Source organism: Ovis aries, chromosome 19, assembly GCF_016772045.2.
Source record: "Ovis aries strain OAR_USU_Benz2616 breed Rambouillet chromosome 19, ARS-UI_Ramb_v3.0, whole genome shotgun sequence".
Lineage (NCBI taxonomy): Eukaryota > Metazoa > Chordata > Mammalia > Artiodactyla > Bovidae > Ovis > Ovis aries.
In genome coordinates, this window is record NC_056072.1 from 44,982,556 (window position 1) to 45,010,079 (window position 27,524).

The 27,524-nt window shown below is 37.6% G+C and overlaps 1 protein-coding gene across 9 annotated transcripts in view; it reads left to right on the top strand.

Annotated features, from left to right (window-relative positions):
- The window catches only part of ERC2 (ELKS/RAB6-interacting/CAST family member 2), a 1,001,656-nt gene that overhangs the window by 338,383 nt on the left and 635,749 nt on the right, over positions 1–27,524 (top strand). For all 9 annotated transcript variants that reach the window (XM_060402360.1, XM_060402362.1, XM_060402364.1 and 6 more), the window contains one exon: positions 4,616–4,783. In XM_060402360.1, the coding sequence (XP_060258343.1) occupies positions 4,616–4,783 (168 nt within the window). The remainder of the gene's footprint in view (positions 1–4,615; positions 4,784–27,524) is intronic.

The window sequence follows — 27,524 nt, forward strand, 5'->3', positions numbered from 1 at the left end:
ACTAGAGAGAGTGAGCTAAAATGATACTGACAGGAAAATATATGCTCTTAAGGCTCATAGATGGAAAGAAAAAAGTATGAAAATTAGTGAGATAATATTCCAACTTAAGCTTAGGAAAAGAAAATAGAATAAACCCAAGGAAAGTATGAAGAAGAAAATAATTTAAAAATTAGAGCCAAAACTAATGAAATAGAAAATAAAAATGTTGGATGTCAACAGAACCAAAATTGGCTCTTTGAAGAGGTTATTTAGTGGGACATGCTTCTGCTGAGATTCATCAGGAAAATAATTAAAAATAAAAATATTAGGAATGAAAAATGATAGTCATACATACCATTATATCAAATATAAATGAGTTTTCTGAAAACTTCATGCCAATAGGCTGAAAATTTAGATGAAATGAAAGTCTTTTAATGAAAACAACTTAGCAAAATTGATTCACATAATTAGAAACATGGATATTCCTATAATCATTAAAGATGGATGAAGTAAGGAATGGTCTTTGGAAAAAGAAAATACCAGCTCTGGATGATTTTTAATGAACTTCAGTAAAAAAAAAAATTTGCAGTTTTACACATATCATTTCAGAACACACTAAAAGAATGAACACTCCTTACTTTATTTGGAAATTAATGCTAAAACTTGATAAAGATAGCACAAGATAGGAAAATTACAAATCAGTCTTGCCCATAAGTGTAGAAATGCTGACAAAATATTAGCAAGATGAATCCAGTAATATATAAAAATAATAATGCATCATGATGAAGTGAAATTTTTCACAGTAATGCATGGAGAGAGTAATATTTTAGAAATCCATTAATATAATTTATTATATTAAAGGTGAAAATGTGATAAATCACGAGGTGCAGAAAAATGCTTGATAATATTAAGCATTCCTTAATGATGAAAAAAACAACTCTTGGCAGAGTTGTAATAAAAGGGAACTTTCTAAAACTTGAGTGCTTATAAAAAGCTAAAGCAAACATCAAGCTTAATGACGAAACACTGAAATTCTTCCCTTTAAGACCAGGAACAAGACAGAAGCCACAAATTCCACCAGGAATATCAGAAAAGTTCCTCTCCATCTTTCTGCGTGGCTTGATAGTGTGGCTGGCATAGACTTATTCACAGCCAAGTGGTCACAGGGTGGCTGGACTTCTGTCTTTGTGGTTAGCTTCCAGTGAGAGGAAGCTAAAGCCGCTAGTTCTCCTAGAGGCTAGAACACGCATACTGACACTTGTTCTGCATTTTGCTAGCTGAAGCAAATCACAGTCCAGTCCATGCTCAAGAGGAGGGTAAATAGACTTCTCCTTTAGTTGTGAGGAATGGCATATGTGTATAAGTAGGAAGAAATTGGTGGCAGTCATTTTTAGAGGTCTTCTACTATAACTCCTACCAGACTGGCCAAAATGTAAAACTCCAATGACATATGATATTGGCAAAGACATGTAGTAATTGGCACATTTACACATTGCTTGTGACCATAGAAATTAATATAAGTCCTTTAGAAAACACTTTAATGTTATCTAGTGAATATGAAGATGTGCATACACTGTGTTCCAGCTATTTAACTCCTAGATTATTTTTTACAGTGTGTACCAGGTAGTATGTATAAGAATGTTCAGAAGATCTCTGGCCTTTCTATTTTGTTCCATTGATCTATATTTCTGTCTTTGTGCCAGTATCATACTGTCTTGATGACTGTGGCTTTATAGTAGAGCCTGAAGTCAGGCAGGTTGATTCCTCCAGTTCCATTCTTCTTTCTCAAGATTGCTTTGGCTATTCAAGGTTTTTGGTATTTCCATACACATTGTGAAATTATTTGTTCTAGCTCTGTGAAAAATACTGCTGGTAGCTTGATAGGGATTGCATTGAATCTGTAGATTGCTTTGGGTAGTATACTCATTTTCACTATATTAATTCTTCCGATCCATGAACATGGTATATTTCTCCATTTATTAGTGTCTTCTGCACAACAAAGGAAACTATAAGTAAGGTAAAAAGACAGCCTTTGGAATCAGAGAAAATAATAGCAAATGAAGCAACTGACAAACAACTAATCTCAAAAATATACAAGCAACTTATGCAGCTCAATTCTAGAAAAATAAACGACCCAGTCAAAAAATGGGCCAAAGAACTAAATAGACATTTCTCCAAAGAAGACATGCAGATGGCAAACAAACACATGAAAAGATGCTCAACATCGCTCATTATCAGAGAAATGCAAATCAAGACCACAATGAGGTACCATTTCACACCACTCAGAATGGCTGCGATCCAAAAGTCTAGAAGCAATAAATGCTGGAGAGGGTGTGGAGAAAAGGGAACCCTCTTACACTGTTGGTGGAAATGCAAACTAGTACAGCCACTATGGAGAACAGCGTGGAGATTCCTTAAAAAACTACAAATAGAACTGCCTTATGACCCAGCAATCCCACTGCTGGGCATACACACTGAGGAAACCAGAATTGAAAGAGACACATGTACCCCAATGTTCATTGCAGCACTATTTATAATAGTCAGGACATGGAAGCAACCTAGATGTCCATAAGTAGATGAATAGATAAGAAAGCTGTGGTACATATACACAATGGAGTATCACTCAGCCATTAAAAAGAATACATTTGAATCAGTCCTAATGAGGTGGATGAAACTGGAGCCGATTATACAGAGTGAAGTAAAGAAAGAAAAACAGCAATACAGTATACTAACACATATATATGGAATTTAGAAAGATGGTAGCGATAACCCTGTATGCGAGACAGCAGAAGAGACACAGATGTAAAGAACAGACTTTTGGACTCTGTGGGCGAGGGAGAGGGTGGGATGATTTGGGAGAATGACATTGAAACATGTATATTATCATATAAGAAATGAATCGCCAGTCTAGGTTCGATGCAGGATGCTAGGGGCTGGTGCACTGGGATGACCCAGAGAGATGGTATGGGGAGGGAAGTGGGAGGGGGGTTCAGGATTTGGAACTCATGTACACCCATGGTGGATTCATGTTGATGTGTGGCAAAATCAATACAGTATTGTAAAGTAAAATAAAGTAAAAAAAAAATGTTCAGAATAGCATTTTTCATAATAGCAAAAAACAAAAAAAGAAAACCTGGAAATAAGCCCGAATGTCTGTTAACAGCACAGTAGACAAATACTTCTTATGAAGTCTTACAATGGAATACTGTTCAGTTCAGTCGCTCAGTTGTGTCTGAGTCTTTGTGACCCCATGGACTGCAGCACGCCAGTCTTTCCTGTCCATCACTAACTCCTGGAGCCTACTCAAACTCATGTCCATCACATCAGTGATGCCCTCCAACCATCTCATCCTCTCTCATCCCCTTCTCTTCCCACCTTCAATCTTTCCCAGCATCAGGGTCTTTTCAGATGAGTCAGTTCTTTGTATCACGTGGCCAAAGTATTGGAGTTTCAGCTTCAGCATCAGTCCTTCCAATGAATATTCAGGACTGATTTCCTTTAGGATGGACTGGTTGGATCTCCTTGCAGTCCAAGGGACTCTCAAGTGTCTTCTCCAACACCACAGTTCAAAAGCATCAATTCTTCTGCGCTCAGCTTTCTTTGTAGTCCAACTCTCACATCCATACATGACTACTGGAAAAACCATAGCTTTGACTAGATGGACCTATGTTGGTAAAGTAATGTCTCTGCTTTTTAGTATGCTATCTATGTTGGTCATAGATTTTCTTCCAAGGAGCAAGCTTGTACCTTAATGAAAATGAACACATTGCACAAGTAGGAACTGGATTTAATCTTGAAGATATTAGATTGAATAGAAAAAAGCAAAAAGCTAAAAAAGAAAACACAGTGCAAATAAAGTTAAAAGCTATGCAAAATTAAATAGTATAGAATTTACAGGTGCAGAAAAAAAGGTAAGCTTGAAAGACAAATAAGAAAAGGATGAACACAAAATTTAGGGTGCTGATTGTTTCCAGAGAGGGAAAGGAAATAGAAACGGGTTGGGAATTGGGTAATTCTAGTGATCCTTTTAGTGAATTGAATAATGAATGTTTCTTGTATTATTTTTCCATTTTATGTATTTTTGATGTCCTTTTGTATCTTTTTATATTTTTGATGTCCTTTTGTATCTTTTTAATATGTTATATAAGAAAAGAGATCCCTCAGTGCTTGTTTTTTGGGGGTGAGGATTCTCTTCTGTCGAATGATGTTCTTGAATGATCATTTCCATTGTGGAGTGTCAGAGAAGGTCTAGATTCTGTCTTGGGTAATTACCTTTGTTAGCTCCCTGTTGACCCTTCTGAGCACTGTGGTCAATAGACCTTATTTTTTCTTGGATGAGTTGTGGGTTTGGCCAGGAAGCCTTTATTCCATTGTGAACCTTGGTTCTTAGTGGTGTAGCAGATAGAAAGCATCTTGTGGACCTTACCTTTCCTGTTTTCTATTGTCAGTTGCCCTTGAAGAGCCTCCCTGGACCCCTAAGACTAAGTGACTCCCAAGGCTGTATTTTTAAGCTCATGGTCTGCCATGTTGTAGTAATGATCACTAGCTCTTGAAAATTTAAGAGAATTCAGTAGTCCTCAAATGTAAAGAGTAGGAGCTGTAGCTTATAATTTTTTGTAATTTCATTGTTTTACAGATTGATCAGTTGAAGCAGGAGCTTTCAAAGAAAGAGTCAGAACTTCTTGCCTTACAAACAAAGCTTGAAACTCTTAGCAATCAGAATTCAGATTGCAAGCAACACATTGAAGTGCTTAAAGAGTCACTTACTGCCAAAGAACAGAGAGCTGCCATTCTTCAGACTGAGGTAAGGTACTGTTTCAGGACAGTAGACATTGAATTGACAGCAAATATCCTACCCAAACAGCTTTCATTAGAAGACTCCCTTATCCAAATCCTTGGGGCCAGATACATCTTGGATATCAGATATCTTGGGGATTTTGGAAAGGTAAGATATGTTGTGTGAATCATGGATTGTCTAACACTCCCAGTGGGGTTGCAACAATATCCCATAAACAAATATATGAATATTTGTGCAGAGAAAAAAATTTTTTACACTTAAATAGTATAATTAAAGTATATATGAGAAACCTCCTATTAATTTGTGTTAGGTTGTGCCACCAAAGGAGTTTGCTTTTCTTTTCTTTTTTTTTTTCATTTTTTTGAATGCTGATAATGATTGTACCAGAAATGGTTTCGTTTTATCAAAGATCATAAAAGCATCAGAATGGCATCTACCTTCCTGTTACTGTGTGTCTGTGTAGGCTTCACTCCTGGCACCCTTATGTTTCATACTTCCTAAAGAGTGTCCTCAGATTTCAAGATTATTTTACCCTTTGAAGAAAGTTGATATTGTTTCAACTTATTCATACAGTTTCTTAAATGAAATATGATTTTTTATTTCTTATTCATACTTAGAAAGAAAAACCCTAAATAACTTGTTACTATCCTACTTTCTTGCTTCTTCTCCTTAAATTATATCTTGGGTCTATTAAGAAATGCAAAACACAAGCTAGTTATTATAAATAAGACAGTTACTAGAATATAAATTATTACATGGAGTCAATAGCAAAGAATACAGTGAATCTCCCTCATTTTTGTGTTGAGGCACTGTTTTACACGGATTATTTTAGAAGGCAGTCTACTTGAGTTACATATTGTTTCTTATGCTCTTGAAGCCATGTCTTTGCATGTATACAGTTTGGGGTCTTTGGGGAAGTTTGGATTTTCTGTAGGAGTTACTGGGGCCATAGAGTAGACCTGTGCCCTCAGCCAAGGTGCAAGAAAATGCACAGAGGAGAAGGGAAACAGGCTTCAGGTTGGACAGGTCTTGGCCTGGACCTGATCGGTCTATGCACTTCATTGGTCAATAGGCAGTTAATTGGTAGCTTCAAGCCAAAACTGTCATTTTGGCCTCAATGATGTAGATATTTTACATATAAGAAATATCATTTTTAGTTTTGTATAGTTCCACTGTGAATGTAGAAGCTTGGATATTTAAATTTTTAAGGCATAAATATGAACTACACCTTAATTGAAGGTTGGCTTGTATAATATTTGAGGAAACAGCAGTGAAGAGCAGTGAACCTGGAACTGTGCTAATACTATACTATATTAGTATATATTACTACTATATAGTATAACATATACTATAGAACTGTGCTATCTAATACTATAAAACTATGCTATAATACTATAATACTATAGCCACCAGGCACATGGGTCTATTCAAATCTAGATTAATTAAAGTGCAGTTAAATTTAGACTGTAGCTTCTCAGTCACACTAGCCACTTTTCATGTATTTAATAGTCACATGTAGTTTGAGACTAGTGTATGGGATAGCACAGCTATATATAGAACATTTGCATGTAGTACTTGTCTGTTGGCTTATTGGGACAAATCCTGCTCTCTGCCTGATTTTGTAAAGTTTTATTAGAACACAACCATACTCTTTCATCTATGTGCTGTCTTTGGTTGCTTTTGTGTTGAAAATATTTACTCTCTGGTCCTTTACAGAAAAAGTTTGCCATTTATGGCATGTGATTTCTTGGTGAGAGGATTGATTGGGAATTTGTATGCCTGCTTTGTCTTTTCTCTAACAATCTTACTCTGAACAGGGCCAGATTTGCTAACCTCCTTTCTATGAGCACAAGCTTTTCTTTAAAGTGGATATTCACAGAGCAACAGGTTGTATCACAGTTGTCTTACATTGGCAGTAATAATATCACTACTAATGAAGTTACTGTAATTGTGTTGTTGTGTATTGGGTAGAAGGAAACTTAAGATGCAAGGCAGTCTATTGAGATATGGCCCAGGCTTCTCGATAGTTCCCCTCCAGAAGGAAGGAATGAGAAAAGTCAGCTTAGAAAAGCTTACTATCTTCCTTTCACTGCCTTGTATTGATGAGTGCTCTATTCCCCAGCCTCTTTCCCTTTTCTTATCCTGTCCCCTTGTATTTTGCATCTCTCGAATTAATGCAGTTCAAATTAGACCTATATATATTTCATGAAAAAGACAGTGGTGACATTATATCGATAACTTTCATCCCACATTCAATAATTAAAATGACCCAATAAAGAGACGGCACTTTGAAGTAGAAAAAATTACTCTCCATGTGTAGAGAAAGTGAGATGATTTTCTGGTTTTCTGCTTTGAAGTTGGGAGTGTGAGATTAATGATTTTATCAGCTGGAAATATACAAGGAATTTTCTTTTGCATTTTTTCTTTTAAAATCTCCATAAATGGAAATGGAAAGAGTTATCTAATGATATCCATCTCTTAGAGGAAGCAATTTAGGTTGAAATTAGCTCTAATTGTTGGATCGTAGGGAAAGGATTTTTGGCAGCCTGGTAAAATACATTAAAGTGATTTTCCTGCTTCTTGGAAAAACAGAGGAAAATAAGAGTCTTCCTACCTAATGTGGGTTAGTGGGTGAGTATTCAGTACATGAGATGTTTCCTTGAGCCCTACAACGAAAGAACCAAGCTTACATTCCTGTGAAAGGCATGGTTTCATCCTTGGAAGAGGTTATAAAATGATAGCTCCTTCCAGGTAGATTCCTAAGTCTTTACGGAATGCTCTTGTCAAAATAGAAGACGACTTTCTCTAGAATGGGAAGAGGCCTTCCTGCATGTCTGGAAAACCTTTGCCATGAACTGTCTTTGGCTTCTCTTTTAGAATATGGTGAAAGTGACAGATGTTACTGACTCAACAGTTCATCTCCATAAGGAAGGCTTTTTACCACCATGCAATTTGCATTTGGGAGGTGGTAGGTTGAAGGGTGGGACAAGGGGGGAGGCAAGTTGTCTGGGTTTGTGGCTATGTGGCTTGGCTCCTGGATAGATTTGTTTTAACTTGTACAGATGCCCAGATGCTCTTTGACATGTGTGCAGTAAATCAGTGGAATAATAATTACACATACACACACACACAGACACCACATAGCTCTTAACATAGCATTTTACTTTTTAAAATAGCTTCAAAGAACCCTAACGCCAAGTATCTCATTTTGCTACTTCCCTTGATGTTTTCCACGTACTAATTTACCCTTATCAACCAACACATTAATTTCATGTGCATAGAGATAATAATAAATTGACTTTAGTGCCTTGACTTTTATGAATTTCAATGAATAATTGCCAACGTATCCAGAAATTACAAAGAAGAAAGGCCTAGCTATTATTTTATCATCTGAAGTAAAATGTGCTATGAAAAAGCAGCATTTAGAAGTGGGAGATGTGTGCACATGCCTTAATCTCCCTATTTAATCACTGTGACGTAAACAAGGCTTAAATTTCTGAGCCTCCACATCTTGACTGTAAAACGGCAGCGTTATGCCAGCTTGATGTGTCCATATGAGAAATGTTTAGATTCTTCTTAAGGGTTTTAACTATCAGTTGTGTTGACTATCATCATTGCTGTGATTTTTATCACTATTGTACATCAGGATATTTGGGGAACACTCCACCTCACTTCTCTTACCATCCATTCTGTGTGTTCTACCTTTGTGTGTCTCCTTTGAATTTTGCTGAGTTCAGACTTTTATATTTCAGTTGAGTCACTTTTTTATGTCTTAGAATGTTGCAGAGAAATGAAGATACTATGAAAATGCCATCTATTTTGTTCTGGCTTCAAATTAAAAGGTGTCTGTGTGTTTTCTTGCAAGTACACTTTGCCCCAGCCCAGCATGATTCCCAAAGTGCCAAGCATGATGTCTCTTCTGTATGTTTTCTGGAAGATACGTTATATGACAGTGGCATATGATGGTTGCTTTTATACTCATTTGTTCCAAGTAGTTAGGGAAACCTCCTACTGGTCTAATAGAAAACACTTGACAACCTGTTAATTAAAAAATGTATGGGTTTAGTGTTGAGAAGGTGAGAGGCAACACATGCAGGTTAGGTTAGTGGCAGCTCCTTGGCAATGATCCATAACATTTTTGATTTTGGTTTTTAAATGTCATCAATATAAGAAAATGTCGTGCAGTCTTTTGGTTCACTCCTCAGAAAATTAACCTCAGCACATCCATGCTTATATTCACATGCCATAATGTATATACTTTCAGGTAGTTTACATATACCCTGAAGCATTTCCAAGAGTTTCACATTAAAGATCCCCACCCTATGGATTTCATGAATTTTTCATTCAACATATATATTTTGAATGATTACTATGTGCCACATTTGGCTCCTGCCTTTATTGAGTCAACATTATAGTTAGATGATATATATGGATATATGATAGAGAGCTAATCAGAATACCTTGAATACTCACTGAATCTATTATCACTTGTTGGTAATAATCCCACACAAAATCTTAATTGGGCTTTATCTCTCTTTGCTTCTTTAAAAGCAGACAAAAGGAAACAAAGAAGCTAGAATTAAAATGTTTAGCTCCTTTGACAACTGAAGTATGCAAGCTATATGAAAATAGCCATTTATATCTCTTGTAATTTAAGGCTAACATTGCTAAGGGTTCCCTCCTGGTTCAGTGGTAAGGAATTCACTTGCCAATGCAGGAGACATTACTTTGATCCCTGGGTCAGGATGATCCCCTGGGGAAGGGAATGGCTATCCACTCCAGTATTCCTAAGGTGATTACACTGTTAATGTTAAGATTTTATGTTTTGATTTAAACTTATCCTCTGCTTCTCCTTGAGAAAAGGAATTATATTTATAGACTTACAGATTATTTCAGGATTTCCTGCATCTACTTAGAAATGCTTCAGTCAGCTATACTTTAGACAGACCCTACCCTGAACTTGTCGGAACAAGCAGCATATTCTTTGATAATATTTTATTAAGCATCTATGACACACAGGTGCTTGACAATGTGGGATCCATAATCTCAGAGGATACGGGTCTTGGATTTAGTAATTTAATTACATTGCTCGAATGTCTACTAAGTACAAGACATGACTGCTCTGTTGACTTTCAAAAACTGTAGCTGTTTTCCATGCAATATGTTATTTTAAACTTGACTTACAGCTTGTGAATTTGGTATTGTTGTCTCCTTTTCTTAAGACTAGGAAATAGAGGTTCAGAGAGAATATGTATCTTGCTCAAGGTCACAGAACAGTGAGTGACAGACTTGGGTTCTCAAGTTCTAAAACTCTTAAACTAGAAATCTAGCACTTTTCAAGCATCCCAGTGGACCAAGGGTTTCTTTGTGTTAAGTAAGTGATATATATTATCTCATTTAATATTCATGGCAAAGGTTATGCCAGATTTTATAATTCTGTATTTAACAGGGAGGTTCACTAGGGATTCAAGAATGCTCACTAGATACAACCCTGTACTGTCTATAAATAGGGATAAGAATGAATAACTCTGAGATCGTAAATTCTTACAGTAATATTGTGGCTATAGCAATAGCGCTGTGGGCATATTAATGTGGGATATTGTCCAAACTTTAGGGAGGATACTATTTTTATGAAGTCTAGAATTCCAGTATATTAAGAATTTATTGTATATTATTTAATTTTTATTTCTTTAAAAATGTTTAGGATTGTGTATATATATACATATTCATACATGCATTCAAGGAAAAAAAAAGGAATAGGCAACAGTATCTTACTGTTTTTTATTTTTGTAGGAGTCTCAGGTGATCTTTAAGTGGTCTATGATACACTTACTGTACATATGCAGTATAAAAATTAAATACATTCTTAAGAGAAATGGTGATGATAATTTCTTCAGGGAGACTGTGCAAGGTACTGGTGGAGGAGGAGGTGCTTTTTAAGCCCACGGCAGCATTTTTTGTTCCTCTGAGTCATGGATGATTCAGTGTGATAACACACCTCGTGGAGCTGTCAGTTCTCATGATGAATCATAAAACCAAGCTTTGACTGTGAAAATGTTGTTTTATGGAGACAAGACACATTTTATGAGTCCTTGTTTCTGGGTTTGTTTCTCATTGAAATGGGTCCTCCACCCCACTTCAAGGTGAGGCCAGGACTCCTGGATATAAAGGTCACCCTGACAAGGAGTTGGGAATGCTTTATGGTGTCCAGGGGCTGTGGGACAAGATGCATTCACATAGGGCTTTGTAAACTGTTCATATACTTGAGGAACTACTCCTTCTTCTAAACTCACACATGTGACCAAAGGAGTTTTTTCAATGACTGGAAATTGTATTTTCCACAGTATGTAAGATGGGATTTACAAGGAGCGCTCCTTTACTTTAAAAAAATAATTGCAGTTTTCCTTTTTACCTCTGGCCCCTGTTGACTGGCAAGCAGTAAAGTCCTTTTTAATCACTTTAGTCCAGCCTTCAAAGGATAATATTAGAATTGTCCTTTTTGAGGGAAACTTTTGTTTAATGTCCTTCATAATCACAGCATTTAAAAGTGAATTGTTTTTTTCAAAAAGTTAGTAGCAAATGATGAAACCAACTTTTAAGACTGTCAAAACACCCCAGTGCCAAATCAGGGTGCATTGTATCACTTTTAAGAGTTGCAAGGAATGTCTTAAATGAAGGAGGTTGGTGAAAAAATATACAAAACAAAATCCTGGTGTCACTTGTATTTTTCATTCTAATCCCATCGTTGGCTTCACGTTTTAAAATGTTTTTATTTGACCAGGAAAGGCATCATTTGAAATTTTTATTGATAACACTCTTAACTTCAAGAAAAAGGCATAAACCTGCAAAGTTGTAACTATCATGGTGGCCACAATTGGGAGGTCTGCAAAATAGTTTATTACCAGTAGGAAAAAAATCTTGGGAACCACAGTCATTATAGGGGTCACCACCTCTGCTACGTGCATTTTATTTTTTTTCCCCTTTTCATTTTGAGGGTATGTATGATGCCAGTGCCAAACTACACACATTCCCCTCCCCTAATGTCTGTGGGCTTTGTTTTGATTCTCTCTTTATTAATGATGTGAAAACTCTGGGGTCACACAAAAATGAGCCAGGGTCAGCCTTTAGGGGCCCCAGAATGCTGAAAATGTCCTGGTATCTAGCTAGTGAAGACATTGTTTAAAGGAGCTAGGTTTCACTTGAGATTTTTAGCTGTTGTGCAGATTTTAGACACCCAGGTAAACCTTGCAAGTCAGCCTCATACTCTTGCTTTCTTGAGGTGAAATACGAAAGACTTGTGGTGGAGGAATTAAAATGTGTCCTGGTTGTTGGCTGCAGTTCTGTGACTTTTTTTGAGGGGTCCTGTTAAAGGATGGTACAGGTAGCTACAAACATTATTTTATTCCATAGGTCCAGAGCCCAGTGCTTTTGTTGTCATTGTTCAGGCTTTCAGAAAATGCCATGTTTAACACCTTGTTAGTATAAAATTGCTTTTGACTTCATAAACACAGGTGTTCAGTTTGAATCTTAATCAACTGTGAAATAGGTAGATGTCTAAAAGGAAATTCTATAAATTGTGAACATGACTCTGTCAGCACACTAAATGGATTAGGAAAATTCATTGTCTGCCATGTAACTGAACACCAGTGTGATGCGTGGACAAGAATTAGTCTTGAAAAGCCAATAAAATGGAGGAAAAAAGCAGAGCCTAGGAGATGTTGATTGTGTGGGTTCCCCCCACCACAAATGAATGCTGGTGCAGAATAACTTGGACATCAGAATGGCTATTTAGAAGATGGCCAGGAAGGAATACGTATGAGCAGACAACACAAAATTTATAGAGTAAAACCACAAACACCTTATTTTCCATTGTACTAAAATAATGATATTTTACAGTACCATTTTATATGTAATTCTGCTTTCAATTTTATATTGTTACTGCAGTTCAAATCTCATTATAAATGTTCCAACAAAAATCCCTTTTTAATCAAAAACTTTCCAATCCTTAGCCCATTGTCAGCTTACTTTGAACAATGTATTTTTCTAGTGAAACAAAGGAATTTGGTCCTTCTATCTGAGCTCATTGGGATCTTATTTGAACTCTGTAATTAAGATAACTGATTCATTTTAATTTCCATATTATATCCCCTCATAATCTGTATCCATTTTTGGTGGGGGTATAGAGGTATGGGGCCAGAGCCCCTTATATTCTTTGAAAGAAAATCACTAGATCAGTAGTGCTTTTTATTTCTGTTTTACAAAAGATGTCTATACTATATTAAGCTGCAACTTAAAGTGACAATATGCAAGTAGTTAATCATCTGTGAGAGAGTACATGTCCATAGTAAGTGTTATCTACTGGTGAATGGTTTGCAGGAAAAAAAAATTTATGCCATGTCTGTGGGAAGCTGAAAATTGCCACTTTAGAAAAGGAGATGACAGAATTTAGGAGGAGGAAAATCCAACCAAACTCTCACTGACCTCCAAGCTCACTTTCTTTCTTTCTTTTTTTTGGTATGAATTTTATGGAAAACAGAATTTATTAAGTACTTCCATTTATTTTTTTTTTCCTTTTGGGATCACCATTTGGAAATAACCAGTGTACATTGTGATTAAGTTCTCCCTGACACTGGACCCACATTTGTAACACTTGCCTCCATTCCTCTGGAAAAAGGATAACATTTGCTGTGGTTGGGCTTCTTTATGTGTGTATTTACATATCAAACCAAAATGTAAAGAGTGAAGTTAAATTGCAGGGCTTCTGCAAGAATCTTTTACCCATTCTCATATGAACTTTATTCTTTTTAAATTAAATACAGATATTTATTCTATGCAGACATATATTTCACCCTTCTTGTTTTATTTTTTTTTTAAAGGTGGAGAATACAACTTGAGGTAGTAAGTTGTGTAGGGGAGGATCATTTTAACTCTAGAAATTTGTGTTTATGGCCAGCATTTCTTTCTTGAAGTATGTGAAATTTATTTTCTTCCACTTATTATTTTACATTATTTAAAATTTTCAGTGTAAGTGATTTATCAAATGCTTACTAATAGAATAATATTCAGCCTCTGAAATACTACTTGGCAGTTGTTAATTTGAAACTGGACAGATCGTAAGTTCTGTTATTAAGATCTTGTGAAATGTGAAGGGAATAAGAAGACGCAGCTCCTCATTTACTGAGTGTGACTGCTTAGCTAGTGCCAGCAAAGCTGGGTGTCAGAGGGTTGGTTCTCCATAGCTATGACCACCTTTGGCAACTCTTGTGAGAGCAGTTGAGGAAAAAGGGAAATGCATGACTAGGAGAATTGCTTGGGACTGCCAGAGATGTAGACTTTAGGGTTTGTCAGCTCTTCAACCTCACTCCCACTCAAAGTTGAAAAATACATTTATGGAAAGATGTACATGAGTTTTAAAGAGTTAATTTGGAAAAATTTAGTCACATTTGTTTTTTGCTTGTGTATGTGTGTGTGTTGTATGTATATATTAGAAGAAACAGAACACTAAGATATGGAAGCTAGATAAATAGCATCATTTCAGCAACCTTCTTTGTTGGATCTCCTGTAGACTAAATAAGCCTACTAAATTAAATGCCTTCTGTGGGCTAGGTGTAGTGCTAAATGCCAGGAATACAAAAATGAACAAGAGATAAATGTTGTCAGCATTACCACGCATAATATGATTATTGAGAAATATTTAAGTTTTTTTTCATACTTCTTTTTGTCCCTGAATATCCACTAGGGCTTGCTCATGGAAAATTCAATCCAGTGAACTGTTAGTTGCTTATCAGAGCAATCCATAAAGACTTTGGGCATGTAACAGGGTCTTTGAGTAAGACCATGGAAGTAACTAACCAGAAGGAAAACTTGTCTCTATGCTCAGAGCCTTTTTCATTTATAGATCTTTAAATTTTCAAGTGCCACTTTCTTGGACAAAGTTTATAATATAGATTGTATAGTACATAAAAAATACAATCTTATTCCTCAGAGACATTGTGGCCTAGCTGGGGTTTTCAGTACTGTGCCACATGCACTCAAGTACTTATTTTAACCTTTTGTTAACCTAATATTTATAAAGAAGGAAAACATCATCACAACATAAATTTCTTGAAGAAAGGGATCTTTTGACTTACTCTGTGAAGTATCTGAGCTCTGAGAGTAGTGCCTGGCACAATGTAGGAACTGCAAAAATATTTGTCGAATCTATTATTGATCTTTGGCATCACTAGTGTAGTGGGAGGATTAGATGAGATATTGCATCATAGTAGCAATGGAAATATTCCTTTTTAGGTGATGCTTTAATATTAGTATTATGAGAAAACATGAATTAACTCTTCTGTAACTTTGTTATGGGGAAAATATTGCTAACTATGAATCAAGATCTGATAGTAGCAAAGATATGTAAGATTGATAAATTTGATGACATGAAATAAAGAATTTGTGCTTGGCAAAAATTATCATCGAGTAAAAGGCAAGTAACAACTTGGGCAATATACTTACTAGTTATGCTGCAAAAAGAGGGTTTTATCTCTAGTAAACTTTTTAAAAACAACCCTAGGGACCAATAACCTATAGAACCAAAGGGTAACAATATATAGATAGAATAATCATCATAATATTATAAGTTATGCACAGAAAAATAAATGTGAGTAGTCCTTAATTTATGATGCTCAGCCTGATACATAAGAGAAGTGTAAATTAAAATTACATTGAAAAATGATTGCTCATTTGTTAGATTAGCAAAAATTCCAAGATTTGAAACATATGCTACTTATTGATGGGGAAAAACTAGCCCTACAGTACCATTTCTGTTAGGAATGCAGAATGGTACATCCCCTTTCAGAGAGGAATTTGCCAACATCTAGCAATTCACACAAGTTTGCCTTTGACTCTGAAATCCAAATTCTAGGAGTAGATTCCAAAGATACACTGACAAAAATACAAAACAGCCAAGATTTTTCATTACAGTATCATCTCTAATAGTAAAAGACTGTAAACAACCAACATGTCTGTCAAAATGGGACTTACTGAATAAATCACTGTGATCCACAAATGGATTACTATGTAGCTATGTAAAAGATGAAGAATATCTCTATATATTGATATGGAGTGACCTGTAGGATATATGGTGAGGTGGGGAAAAAAAAAGATTGGTGAAAAGTGTATAAAACTGCTGTTTACCTAAGAGATTGAAGAAATGCACATGTATGTATAAATATATGTATGAATATATATTTGTTTAGATTTTAAAGAAAATGGTGGACAAACTATAATATTGAAAACCAAATTTGAGGGGTTTTGTTAATTGAATGAGTGAACATGGAGAGAATTTAGACTTCTTTGAATATAGTTTGTTTTCTAGGTTTTACTTTGGAACTGTGTATTTTACATAATTAAAAAGCAAAATTAAATCCAAAAAGGCAATTTCTGAAAAGTCGAAGGAAAATGAAACAAATGAACCTATCCACTAATGTGAGTGGTGTTATCCCCACACAGTGAGGACCTATTCCAGGTAACTATAAAATTCAGTACTTTGAGTAACATCTCTACTGAGATACTGTATGCTGCTGCTGCTGCTAAGTCACTTCAGTGTCTGACTCTGTGTGACCCCATAGATGGCAGCCCACCAGGCTCCCCCATCCCTGGGATTCTCCAGGCAAGAACACTGGAGTGGGTTGCCATTTCCTTCTCCGATGCATGAAAGTGAAAAGTGAAAGGGAAGTCGCTCAGTCGTATCCAACTCTTCGTGACCCCATGGACCGCAGCCTACCAGGCTCCTCTGTCCATGGGATTTTCCAGGCAAGAATACTGGAGTGGGGTGCCATCGCCTTCTCCGAAATACTGTATGCTGCTGCTAAGTCACTTCAGTCATGTCTGACTCTGTGCAACCCCATAGACAGCAGCCCACCAGGCTCCCCCGTCCCTGGGATTCTCCAGGCAAGAACACTGGAGTGGGTTGCCATGTCCTTCTCCAATGCATGGAAGTGAAAAGTGAAAGGGAAGTCGCTCAGTCGTATCCAACTCATCGCGACCCCATGGACCGCAGCCTACCAGGCTCCTCTGTCCATGGGATTTTCCAGGCAAGAGTACTGGAGTGGGGTGCCATTGCCTTCTCCGAAATACTGTATAGTCCCAGACAAAAAAACTACATAGAATCTTCAACTTTTATTGGTTGTAATAGGTATTATTTATTATAGGAAATTTTTTATTCTAAGACAAGTGTGTGCAAAGAATGGGATAAAACAAATGAGTGTTTCTGTTGGCATCATTAAGAGGTTGGATTTTCAGAACTTGGGAAGAAGATAGAGATGTGAGATTGATCAAGTTAAGTAAAAATACTATAGTCCTGTGATGTGTGTTTTTAAAAATCTATATCAACATATCAATATCTATGTAATTTATCCATATCTGTTATATCCTAGCTGCGTCCCTGCAAAGTCCTAGAAATAAAGGTCCATCTCTGGTAATGATAGCCTTTCCAAGCATCATATTTGCTGTTTTCCCACTAAAGGCTTCTGTGGAAATGGATAAGTCTGTGCCTGGGACAGGAAATGGTGAAATCTTGTCATTTCTGAAAGTAGTGAAAAAAACAAGTTAGTTGCTCAGTCGTGTCTGACTCCTTGTGACCCCATGGACCCTAGCCCACCAGGCTCCTTGGTCCATGGGATTTTCCAGGCAAGAATGCTGGAGTGGATTGCCATTCGCTTCTCTAGGGAATCTTCCTGACCCAGGGTCTTCTGCATTGCAGGCAGATTGTTTACCACTGAGCTGCCAGGGAAGAGTTAGGAAAGTAGGGAAGCTCTCAAAGATTTATCAGTTCAGTTCATTTACTCAGTTGTGTCCGACTCTTTGTGACTCCATGGACTGCAGCACATCAGGCCTCCCTGTCCATCACCAACTCCCAGAGTTTATTCAAACTCATGTCCCTTGAGTCAGTGATGCCATCCAACCATCTCATCCTCTGTCGTCCCCTTCTCTTCCCGCCTTCAATCTTTCCCAGCATCAGGGTCTTTTCAAATGAGTGAGCCCTTCGCATAAGGTGGCCAAAGTATTGGAGTTTCAGCTTCAGCATCAGTCCTTCCAATGAATATTCAAGACTGATTTCCTTTAGGATGGACTGGTTGGATCTCCTTGCAATCCAAGGGACTCTCAAGAGTCTTCTCCAACACCACAGTTCAAAAGCATCAATTCTTCTGCGCTCAGCTTTCTTTATAGTCCAACTCTCACGTCCATAAATGACTACTGGAAAAACCATAGCTTTGACTAGACAGACCTTTGTTGGCCAAGTAATGTCTCTGCTTTTTAATATGCTGTCTAGGTTGGTCATAACTTTTCTTCCAAGGAGCAAGCGTCTTTTAATTTCCTGGCTGCAGTCACCATCTGCAGTGATTTTGGAGCCCCCCAAAATAAAGCCTGTCACTGTTTCCCCATCTATTTGCCGTGAAGTAATGGGACCGGATGCCATGATCTTTCTTTTCTGAATGTTGAGTTTTAAGCCAACTTTTTCACTCTCCTCTTTCACTTTCATCAAGAGGCTCTTTAGTCTTTCTTCACTTTCTGCCATAAGGGTAGTGTCATCTGCATATGTAAGGTTATTGATATTTCTCTCAGCAATCTTGATTCTGGCTTGTGTTTCATCCAGCCCAGCATTTCTCATGATGTACTCTGCATAAAAGTTAAATAAGCAGTGTGACAATATACAGCCTTGGTATACTCCTTTCCTGATTTGGAACCAGTCTGTTGTTCCATGTCCAATTCTAACTGTTGCTTCCTGACCTGCATACAGATTTCTCAGGAGGCAGGTCAGGTTGTCTTGTATTTCTGTCTCTTAAAGAATTTTCCACAGTTTGTTGTGATCCACACAGTCAAAGGCTTTGTCATAATCAATAAATCAGAAGTAGATGTTTTTCTGGAACTCTCTTGTTTTTTTTTTTTTTTTTTTTATGATCCAATGAATGTTAGCAATTTGATCTCTGGTTCCTCAGCCTTTTCTAAATCTAGCTTGAATATCTGGAAGTCCACGGTTCATGTAGTGCTGAAGCCTGACTTGGAGAATTTTGAGCATTACTTTACTAGTGTGTGAGATGAGTGCAATTGTGCAGTAGTTTGAGCATTCTTTGGAATTGCCTTTCTTTGGGATTGGAATGAAAACTGACCTTTTCAAGTCCTGTGGCCTCTGCTGAGTTTTCCAAATTTGTTGGCATATTGAATGCAACACTTTCACAGCATCATCTTTTAGGATTTGAAACAGCTCAACTGGAATTCCATCAACTCTATTAGCTTTCTTTGTGGCCATGCTTCCTAAGGTCCACTTGACTTTGAATTCTGGAATGTCTGGCTCTAGGTGAGTCATCACACCATCGTGATTATCTGGGTTGCGAAGATCTTTTTTGTACAGTTCTTCTGTGTATTCTTGCCACCTCTTCTTAATATCTTCTGCTTCTGTTAAGTCTATACCATTTCTGCCCTTTATTGTGCCCATCTTTGCATGAAAAGTTTCCTTGGTATCTGATTTTCTTGATGAGATCTCTAGTCTTTCCTATTCTGTTGTTTTCCTCTGTTTCTTTGCATTGATCCCTGAGGAAGGCTTTCTTATCTCTCCTTGCTATTCTTTGGAACTCTGCATTCAAGTGGGTATATCTTTCCTGTTCTCCTTTGCCTTTAGCTTCTCTTCTTTTCATTGATAGGACACATCAAAAGGAGTTAGGGGCAAATTTAAAAAAAAAATGTTCCACCTAACAAAGATTATGAGCATTAATAGTACATGAAATATGCTTTATTCAGTCCTTGAGTTCAGGAGTGAGTGAAGTCGCTCAGTCGTGTCCGACTCTTTGCCACCCCATGGACTGTATGTAGACTACCAGGCTTCTCCGTCCATGGGATTCTCCAGGCAAGAATACTGGAGTGGGTTACCAGTTCCTTCTCCAGGGGATCTTCCCGACCCAGGGATCGAACCCAGGTCTCCCACATTGGAGGCAGACGCTTTAACCTCTGAGCCACCAGTTCAGGATGAATACTATTTAAAAAAAAAAACTTTTTTTTGTACATTCTTGGGAGCCAACACATTATTTTTGAAACTGGCAAATAAATGGGAAGAAATGAGTCCTCATTATAACTTACTTATATAAATGCTACCTCAGGGTAGCAAAGAGTTGTGGCAGAGAATATTCTCTTTGTAGAAATATTCCAGCTAATAAATAAAGAAAGAATCCTAGATTCTCACCATTTTGCAACCTCTAATGATTTCATGGATCTGGGGATTGAGCATTAATGGATGCCACATCAAATACTGCATGCTTCCTGATGGAAGTATGCTCTGTTGCCAGTGAAGCAGTTTTGCTCGAAAAATCCAACCTGAAACTTACTGGAAATACAGAGGACAGAGAAGAACTTACAAACAACTCCAAGGGATTCATTGAGCAAGCTCCCCACCATGGGAAACTTGAAGAATAGGATAGATTACTCCATGCAGTTTTTTGTTTTTTAGTTTTTAGAAACAACAATGCGTTTTCAAGGAAAAGAGACATAGGTAGAGAGGGAAATCATTGATTAAAAAACTTGAGACCAGTGAACCAATTATAATGTATGAACCTTATTTAGATCCTGATTCAAATAAACAAAATGGTAAAATTATGAGCCAACTAGGGAAATTTGAAGATTGAACTGATGATAGTAAGGTGTCACTGGTAAACTTGTCTTAGGTGTGATAAGATTTTTTTTTTAAACATAGACTGCATATCTTTTAAGGACACATATTAAAATATTTACAAATGAAATAATATAATACCTGGGGTTTGGTTTTAAATAATCAAGGGCCTGGGAAGCGAAGGAGGTGAGGTCATAGACAAAACAAGAGTACCCAGGAGTGGATACTCGTTGAAGTCGGAAATGAGTACATGGAGATTCATTTTGCTGTTCTCTGTACTTTTGCATGTTTGATATTTACATAAGAAAACATTGAAAACAAACTAAAAATAAATGAGTCGGTGGCTTGAATTTCATTCCCAGTGACACAAAGATGCCACAAGATGTCTCCCACCTACCTGTTTTTGGACTTTATGTTCTCATATTTACAGATGCTGTTGCAGCTAAATTATTCTAAATTTAATTGGTGACCCTGAAGATGATTTCAGACCTTTTATCAAATCAACTCAATTATACCCTTCAGAGGGAGAAAGTCTTGTTTTAACTTTTTGTAATTTTTCTAGGCCTTTGTTTTTATGAGATGGTATTTTGGCTGTAAAAGACCTAGAAGAAAGCATTGGGAAATCTGATAGGTAAGCTAAACTGGTTGGGCTTTTTATGTTGAAGCTTTTGGAAATCTTTTTTCAATCTGGCCAGTCACCATGAGACTTTGCAGCTGGCTGGTGTCAGGGGCCTGCTGATGACTCACTCATTTTAGGCAGGGTCAGTCCTTGATAACTTCCTTGGAAATGGCTTGGGCTGCCAGGCACAGACCATGGCCACATGATTTTTGCTTGACATCATTTCTTTTACCCACATTCGTGGCTATCAGTCATCAGAGGATCTAATTTCTATTTTACTCTCAGTCTAGAAATTTAGAAGACTTTATTTTGCCTCTTTGAATTCTTATATTAATCTTATAATCTGGCTGTTTTCTGATTGATAAAACATAAATCTGGCTCAGGGAAATTCTAAATATTTATTGTACATGTTTTAGAAAGAGAAAGTGTATAAAAGATGAGATACAGATAGTAGGACCTTGTTAGTTTAATTCTTTCTCCATGCTGATTTTTAAGAAAATCTTGGATAGTACGAAAGGAGCAACACTTGTCAGTAGGGACTTGCTGGAGTGTGCCAGTGTGTGTTTTGTAAATTAAGTTTACCTAAATTCCAGTCTAGAAGAAGCAAGGCAGTTTCTCTAGTCTTTTTCTAGAAAGTGAATTTTAAAGTAATACCACATGTGGGGTGAAATACAATAGCACTAAGATCAAGATACCTTAAGGTACTACAGAGTGAATTTGCAAACATAAGAAAGGGATGCTCATTAATTTGTGGAAAATTTGAGATAAAATTAGAACATGGGAGATTTGAAAATAGTTCCTTGCCAGTCTATGTCTGACGCAGGATATAGCATGCTTGGGGCTGGTGCATGGGGATGACCCAGAGAGATGTTATGGGGAGGGAGGTGGGAGGGGGGGGTTCATGTTTGGGAACGCATGTAAGAATTAAGGATTTAAAATTTAAAAATAAATAAAGAAAGAAAGAAAGGCAAAAAAAAAAAAGAATGTAAAAAAAAAAAAAATGAAAATAGTTCTTTAGCCCAGTTAACAGTACTTGTACAGGTAAGTTCCTGGCAAGCTTATTTTCAGTTCTCTCTTTTTGGGCATGTTTCTCATCTTCATTTTCCACATATCTTTGGCAGACATCTATTTGTGCCCATAGTCTCTGGATTATGTGGCCTTGGTCACTTTTTCTGCTGTCTCTTGGCACAGTATTCAACATTGAGTTTCTAGAATTGTTCTCTAGTTTGATTGTACATTTGCTGAGGATGGAGCTAGCTTGTCTTACATTTTATCTCCTTTTGTAATGTCTGGTTTTGCTCATGTCCCTCTCCTTCACTACTGCGTTTTATCTCAAAGAATCTTTATAAGTTTTAGAAATGTTTCAGAGCCCAAGATTTTGCATTGATTGACCATTGTAGGAAAGTGAATTCAGCTTTGCATTTATTTTCATTTTTATAATACTTTGCTATAATGCCAGTCATTTAGAAATAAATTACCACACAAAGCCTTATCCTAGGCATTGTACCATCTATAAGCTGGAATTTGTATTTCAAGTTAGGAAGATTTACAGACAATGTTCTTGTATTTATTGGCAAACTACTGCTTTATACTAATGATTAACAAAATTAAAGTGCTTTTCCCTTAGATGATTATGAATAAAGACTGCCTGCAATGCAGCACACCTGGGATCGGGAAGATCCTCTGGAGAAGGGCATTGCAACCCACTTCAGTATTCTTGTCTGGAGAATCCCCATGGACAGAAGAGCCTAGCGGGCTACAGTTATAGGGTCACAAAGAGTTGGACAGGACTGAGCAACTACAGTTTGTTTGTTTCTTTCTTTAGATGCTTATAGTTGTAAAAATCAGAAGAATCATTGTTACTAATGGCATCAATGCAAATTGACAACTTTTGTCAATTTGTCAAGGAGGTCTTATATACCACTAACTAAAACTATAGTAGCATTGTCATCTTTATTGAACATTTGTCAGGTACCAAGCCCATTTGTGATGCCAAAAAATCCTCATATCAATCCTGTGAAGTTCATGCTACCTGATTCTGATGGACTTTCTTATTTTATAGAACTTTTATATGGGCAAAGTAAGCACAGTTAGAATGGCTTATAACAGTTTTCTGTAATACTTACTGAAAGAGAAACTTCAGAGTAAGTTAGATGACGTTAGGATCTCCCTTTGTAGAGACACAGAACCAAAAACAGCATAATGGAATACATTCAGTAATATAAGCAGAAACAAAGAACTCTGAATCCTTGGGAATTACTGTGCCTGCTGGGGATGGAGTCCAGACAGGCATTAAAGAGGAGAGGACTTTCACATGGCCTCTGAGGATGAAAAGTGTTTGCTATGATGGAAAAGATGTGGGCGGAGGGGGAAAAGGTATTTGAACAATAAGGTATAATACAGAAGGTGAAAGTGTGGCCTGTTGAAGAAACAGTGAGTAATTAACTGTGGCCAGGGTGTCACTTGGCAAGTGTTTGTGGGGGCAGAGGGAGAGAAGGGGAGGGAGATGAGTGAGTAGCTGGGATGGGTCAGTGGGACTGTATAGTATAGCAGTCGGAGTTCACCATTTTTGAGCTCAGAAACAAATCTAGCTTAGAGTTTTAGGTTTGTGTTTTGCCAGTGCTGTGTCAACTGTAAATTTGTTCATTTGTTCATTCATTTATTTAACAAATATTCATTGATAGCATCAAAGAACCCGATATTACCCTAAGCACAAGGGATGGAGCAGTGAGGAAAATAGGTAAAAATCCCCTGCTGTCAGGGAGCTTACATAGTGGTGTGGTTTTTTTCATAGCAAAGTGTAGAGAAATCAAACAAATATGAAGAGGACCATTTAATGGCAAATACAACAGATCAGATAATGATTCCAGGCTGGCGGAGAAGTGAGTGTCTAGGCCTTCAGGAATGAAGAGCTTTTATGTATACATTAAAGGTGAACTTGGAGAAATGGGCAGAGGACAGCCCAAGGAGGGCCTTGTTGGCCAACAGTGAGGAAATAAGATTATGTCCACAGTGCAGTGGGAAGCTACTAGAGGGATTTAGCACGATGGCAGGTGACCTGACTTGCATTCCTAATAGACCACTCTGCCTCCTATGTGGGAAATGGCCTGTATGGGCCTGAGAGGAGGCTGAGAGGTCATTGCAGATATCCTGGTGAGGAGTGATGGTAGGCTGGACCTAAAGAAGTTGTGGAGGTGGAGAGAAGAGGATGTTTTTGCCATCCATTTTGGAGGGATAGTTGTCAGGATGTGTGGAGGAATTGGATATGGAGTGGGGGATGTGAGGAAGGAGAGGAATCAAGGACAAATTCTGAGGTTTTAGGTTGGACAGACTAGTCAGGTAACTCCTTGAATTCCAGAGAGGTATCCTTCCTGAGGATTACATGGGATAGGAAGACTTCCTGGTGGCACAGTGGATAAGAATGCACTTACCAGTGCAGGGGACCTGGGCTCGATCCCTGGTCTGGGAAGATCCCACCTGCTGCAGAGCAACCAAGCCCATGCGCATCAACTACTGGGCCCGCACGCTAGAGCCTGTGAGCCGCAACTCTTGAGCACCTGTGCAGTACCTGCTGAAGCCTACATGCATAGGTCCTGTGTTCCCCAACAAGAGAAGCCACTGCAAGAAGAAGCCTGTGCACTGCAGTGAAGAATCGCCCCCACTCACCGCAACTAGAGAAAGCTGTGCAAAGCAACAGACCCAGCACAGCCATAAATAAAGTTATTTTTAAAAATGGAACAGAAATATATGGAATGATGGATGAATTCATTAAATATGCTTTGTGCTGTCTTGAAGTGTTTGAACTCAAGGTATAAAGACACAGAGCCCATAGAGTGACAGAGAAGTTGGGAAAGGGCTAAAGAAAAGGTGCTTAGCAGAAGCCACGAGGTGGAGAGAAAGGAGGGCAGTGGTATCGGTAGCAGAAGCAGTGGTAAAAAGAAAGATTGAATTCTAAGTCTAATGGGTACTCTGGCATCGCCTCTGAGCCACCTGGTCTCCTGGGATATCAGAAAGGGAGGCTCCATTCTCTCCAAGACCTGGCAGTGTTGTTACTTAGAGTTTTCTGGTCTTCCTTTTGCCCCTGCTCTGCCCCCACCATGAGCCCTCTCTACCTGGACAGATCCAAAGTTTTCCACTCATGTAACCTGACTGAGCCAAAATAACATAACTAAGTTTCTTTCTTGTTGGAGGGCCTATATGTCTTATTACATACAATTGGATTTTTATTTATTTTTAAACTATTAATAATGCAGAAGTTTATTTGTATTGTCATTTTAAAAAGTGGAATTAAAAAAAATTATCACGTAGCATGAATTTTTCTTCAGTCTTTCTGAACACAGTGACGTAGTATCCTCTCCCCAGGCATAACCACCCTTATCATTTTGGGGGCTGTACCAGTCCATGTTTTCTAAGTAGTTATATACTTATCAATATATGCATATATTATTGTGGGGATTTTCCAAACATAAGTTAGATTATATGGAATATTAAAAACTATAACTTTACCAAAAAAAGTATAAAGTAAAAGCAATAGCTTCCTTTTTTCACTCACTGTTTCTTTGAGGTCCTTTTATGTCAGTATACACACACCTGCCTCACTGTCAATGGTTGCCCATTATTCCACTTAGCACGCTTTAGTAAATCTTTCTCCTGTAGATAGACAGTTAGATTATTTCCAAAGTTTCTGCTTTTACTGAATTATTTTTAAGAGTGGGGCTGTGCTTCCATGCAACCTTTCACCCATTTGAGCAAAACCAAACTAGTGTTGGTGAAGTCTTTGTTCATTTGGTGTCTGTACAGTACATCTCAGCCCTGAGGTTGGGCTGAGCTGCAGGCAGAGTCCATGGACCCCATGTGGATTATAAGTCAGGCACATGTGGCAGCAATTTTCCTCCTTTTCCTCTTGCTTCGGGGAGGAATTAGAACTGTGGGGCAGGGAGAGCCTCAAATTTTGCAGCATCTTCGAGAAAAACTCAAAGTAAACTAAACTGTTTATATTAACACCTAGTAAAAGAAAATAGTAGCTTTGTTAAAATAATCTTCTAAAAAGACAGGTTTAGAGAGAATTTCTGAATTAAATTGAAGAGTTTTAATTAAACATGCAAAGGATAAACAGTATATTCAAAGTTCAGCCTAAAGAAGTAATAACTATTTCTTGAGAAGGAAAAATATTTAACTGTACTGAATGCCTGGATGATCTTTGAAAGAGTGTTTGTGTTTTGAAAATTCACATAAAAACCTGTCATTGGGCACTCATAATTTGTGTGCTTTCTGTAGGTAGGTTTATGGAAGTTGTGGATATCTTTGATGTAATACACCTTTGTTTTGAGAAAGACATCATATTGGGTTAGCCAAAGGAGACTATAAAGTATCATGATTGCTAAATTCCCTGGTTAACCTTGACTCTAAAATAGATCTAAAGGTTCTGAAGATCTTAGATTAGCTCCTAAGGTTGCTAGAGGCCCTGGCAAGCAAAATCGTCAACATCTTTCTACAGAATCCTTTGCTCTTAAACTCCAGATGTGAAGGGTTTGGATGAAATTTTTGCACGCAGATAACTCTCCTCAGGTGTTCAGAACCCCTTGCATCACATGATACTAAATGAGATCATTCCAACAGGAATTGCTGTACATATTCCCTCCATCACTACCAGGTACTCTAGGAACTGCTCTCTCTTTCTGTTCCCATCCTTTATTACAAAACTGCAGCCAAGGTGAAAACCTCGCTCTTCCTCAATGTTTCTATTTTGGCTTCTAATTTCAAGAATATAATTTCTTTCCTTTTTTCCTTCTCTGCCTCCCTCCCTCTCAATTCCTTCCTTCTTTCCTTTCAATATCCCTTCAAAAGGCAAGGAGACAGTCTCTCTCCTTTCTACTCAGCTTTTAGTCCTCTTACCCTCCACTAAGTCTGCATATAACCTAGGGGGTCCCTATATCAGTGCGCTGGGATCCAGACAGGTTTTATAACTCAGGGAAGCGATTGTAACTAGAGAGCACAGACCCAATCTAAAGCTGATTCTTGCCCTCAGGAACTAGAAGTCCAGTGTTGCCAAACGTGCCGATTTTAAGAGAAGCAGGAAATCCAGACTTTTTGGTGGTTTCTCTGTTGTTTTTTTAAATGCTGGCAACCAGTTTGAAAATTATTTTGCAACAATATGCAGTGAAGCAGAAGACATGTGTTAGACATCACTTGGAACTTCTTAGTAAATCAAAGAAAAATTTTGAGCTTTCTTATTTTGAGGGTAGCCACACAACTTCTTCCATACTTGCCTATCTTTCGACTAAGGTGATCTTTTCTTTGGTAGGTTTATTTTCCACAAATGTCATCTACAGATATCTCTAGGAAGCAGCGGAGTGTTCTGCTTAAGATCAAGACTTGGATATCAGCTGAATCTGGGTTGGATTAGAGTTCTGTTGAGTAATTTGTTACCTTCAATGGGTCATTGAAACTTTGTGAGTCTCCAGGAAAAGGTGACTACTAATGAT